General features: G+C 31.1%; 1 protein-coding gene across 1 annotated transcript in view; it reads left to right on the top strand.

Annotated features, from left to right (window-relative positions):
* LOC121373757 overlaps positions 1 to 2,944 on the top strand; it is a 9,275-nt gene extending 6,331 nt beyond the window's left edge. The window contains exons 2-3 of the mRNA XM_041500512.1: positions 518 to 616; positions 2,668 to 2,944. Of these exons, the coding sequence (XP_041356446.1) occupies positions 518 to 616; positions 2,668 to 2,798 (230 nt within the window). The 3' untranslated portion in view covers positions 2,799 to 2,944. The remainder of the gene's footprint in view (positions 1 to 517; positions 617 to 2,667) is intronic.
* Positions 2,945 to 3,308: the final 364 nt, after the last annotated feature.

The raw sequence follows: 3,308 nt of genomic DNA, 5'->3' as shown, positions 1-3,308 counted from the left end.
GATTATATACTCAACCTTTTAGTGTTCCTTCCGCTTCAGCTCCCATATGTACTTGGACAGTTCTGTTTCGTTTTCATACTTGACATGTTTCAATGACTTGATATGATTATATACTACACCTTTTAGTGTTCAGCAACATGTACAGCCGTATTAGATATTCTGATACTGTTATATATATATATATAAAAAATTGGGGGGGGGGGGGGGGAGGGGGAGAGGGGTGTACAAGAAAAGAAAAAAACAAAACAAACAAGACACAATGTGTGCGTGCGTTATACTTTGGCATGATCATATAACACGAATGTTTCAAGCATGTCCGCCCCAAGGTTCGGTCTCTGGGAGGTCAAGAGGCCCAATTCGGGGCAGAAGTGACATAGTTCCTATTATGTTCTGCTGAATAGTGACGCAATTTGTTTGGTTTGTATAGAGTTTATAGTTAATTAGCCGTAAATATACAGTTCATAGGCATCAATTAACGAATGTGTTCTCAACACGTATTGTATTTGATTACTTTCAGCTGCATGTTCCGTGTGTTCCATCCCTCCAGGTGGCTGTCGGTGTGGGGAAATTCTGGACGGAAATGGGTGTCCTACAGGAGGCTGCAGACAGTGTACATGTAAGACATTTTAATTTAAATTTACAATAAAGCAACTTGAATCCAGAAAACTAAGTTATAATAAAACAATCTGGAAATAACATTACGTATGTTTTCATTTCCAATAAAGACTTTTTCAGTTATAAATATAAAAATAGCGTAATAATAAAAATAATAATAATAATATTAATAAATACAATAATAATAAAGTATAGAAAAATCTGCATTAAAATTACTCTTTTTGGTAAAAGAAAAAAAACGAAAGAAAGAAAAAGAAATCCCAAAACTTATGACATAGTTCCTATTATGTTCTACTGAATAATGACGTAATTTGTTTGATTTGTGTAGAGTTTATATACTTAAGATTTTCAGATAAAGCTATTTTGTATTACACTTGTACTCGTTATTTGGAATACAAGGTATACATAAAATAGATTTAAACCATACATCTCGTACTTTATTATTGTATTATAAGATTAACCTTTAAAGGGACATTCCTGAGTTTCCTACAATTACTACTCGTTATTTGGAATACAAGGTATACATAAAATAGATTTAAACCATACATCTCGTACTTTATTATTGTATTATAAGATTAACCTTTAAAGGGACATTCCTGAGTTTCCTACAATTACTACTCGTTATTTGGAATACAAGGTATACATAAAATAGATTTAAACCATACATCTCGTACTTTATTATTGTATTATAAAATTAACCTTTATAGGGACATTCCTGAGTTTCCTACAATTACTACTCGTTATTTGGAATACAAGGTATACATAAAATAGATTTAAACCATACATCTCGTACTTTATTATTGTATTATAAAATTAACCTTTAAAGGGACATTCCTGAGTTTCCTACAATTACTACTCGTTATTTGGAATACAAGGTATACATAAAATAGATTTAAACCATACATCTCGTACTTTATTATTGTATTATAAAATTAACCTTTAAAGGGACATTCCTGAGTTTCCTACAATTACTACTCGTTATTTGGAATACAAGGTATACATAAAATAGATTTAAACCATACATCTCGTACTTTATTATTGTATTATAAGATTAACCTTTAAAGGGACATTCCTGAGTTTCCTACAATTACTACTCGTTATTTGGAATACAAGGTATACATAAAATAGATTTAAACCATACATCTCGTACTTTATTATTGTATTATAAAACTAACCTTTAAAGGGACATTCCTGAGTTTCCTGCAATTACTACTCGTTATTTGGAATACAAGGTATACATAAAATAGATTTAAACCATACATCTCGTACTTTATTATTGTATTATAAAATTAACCTTTAAAGGGACATTCCTGAGTTTCCTACAATTACTACTCGTTATTTGGAATACAAGGTATACATAAAATAGATTTAAACCATACATCTCGTACTTTATTATTGTATTATAAAATTAACCTTTAAAGGGACATTCCTGAGTTTCCTGCAATTTTTGAGATACAATCAACTAACAGAATTTTTAACAATTGTAATTACACATCAAATATATTTTTCTGCATAAAATATTAGTGAATGTATATTAAACGTGTTTCTTATAGTTCTAATATTTGTACTAGTTTAAATGTTGTTTTATTTCCTAAAGTATGTTTTATTCGTACGAACGAAAATATTTGAAGACAAAATCCAGTTTGAACTTCTTACAAATATTGAACTTCTTACAAATATTAAGACCACCAGAAACACATTTAAAATAGAGACACTGATATTCTAAACAAGAAAATATATTTAATATGTAAGTTTAATCGTATAAATATTGTATTAGTCGGAAACATCTTACAATGCAGCAAACTCGGGAATGTATCTTTAATATGTTTTGAACGGGATGCATGACCTCTGTTGTAGACACATTGCATTATTATTAAAACAAAGTGTAACTTATATATTATATTTATTTTGTGTCTGTCTGTCGGATGGCCGTTATTTAAAAAAAAAAAAATTAATTTATTGTATTATATTATATATATTATATTATATTATATTATATTATATTATATTATATTATATTATTATTATTACTTTAATTTAATTATATTTCAGATAACAACTACTGCAGTTCTGTAATGTGTATTACGATGTACTGTCAGTATGGCTTCTGTCACAGTCGTGCCACGGGATGTATTGTCTGCAAATGTAGACAACACATTATGCCTGGTCCTATCACGTACTAGATAACTATCACGTACTGGAGCAGTATCACGCACGTTGTCAGTACCACGTACTAGATCAGTATCACACACGGAATCGACGTTTTTCAGGTGGCACTACACGTAGACGCAGATTGCTGTTTAATTATCAAATAAAACTGCAAGCACTATCAGTTTCTGTCATTATTGCAGCACGCATGGGTGTATAACACATATGACATGGTGGGGAAGTCAAAAATAGGGAGGGTGGGAGGGAGGGAGAGCGTGAGAGACACACACACACACACACACACACACACACAGACATATATATATATATATATATATATATATATATATATATATATACGCACACACACATACACACACACACACACAGAGAGAGAGAGAGAGAGAGAGAGAGAGAGAGAGAGAGAGAGAGAGAGAGAGAGAGAGAGAGAGAGAGAGAGAGAGAGAGAGAGAGAGAGAGAGAGAGAGATGAGACAAAAGAAAGACTGACACTGTTTCTTTTGAGTGACGCAGTTGTTGAAAATT

This window comes from Gigantopelta aegis, chromosome 5 (genome assembly GCF_016097555.1).
Source record: "Gigantopelta aegis isolate Gae_Host chromosome 5, Gae_host_genome, whole genome shotgun sequence".
Classification (NCBI taxonomy): Eukaryota; Metazoa; Mollusca; class Gastropoda; order Neomphalida; family Peltospiridae; genus Gigantopelta; species Gigantopelta aegis.
This window is presented reverse-complemented; position numbering and strand designations above follow the sequence as displayed.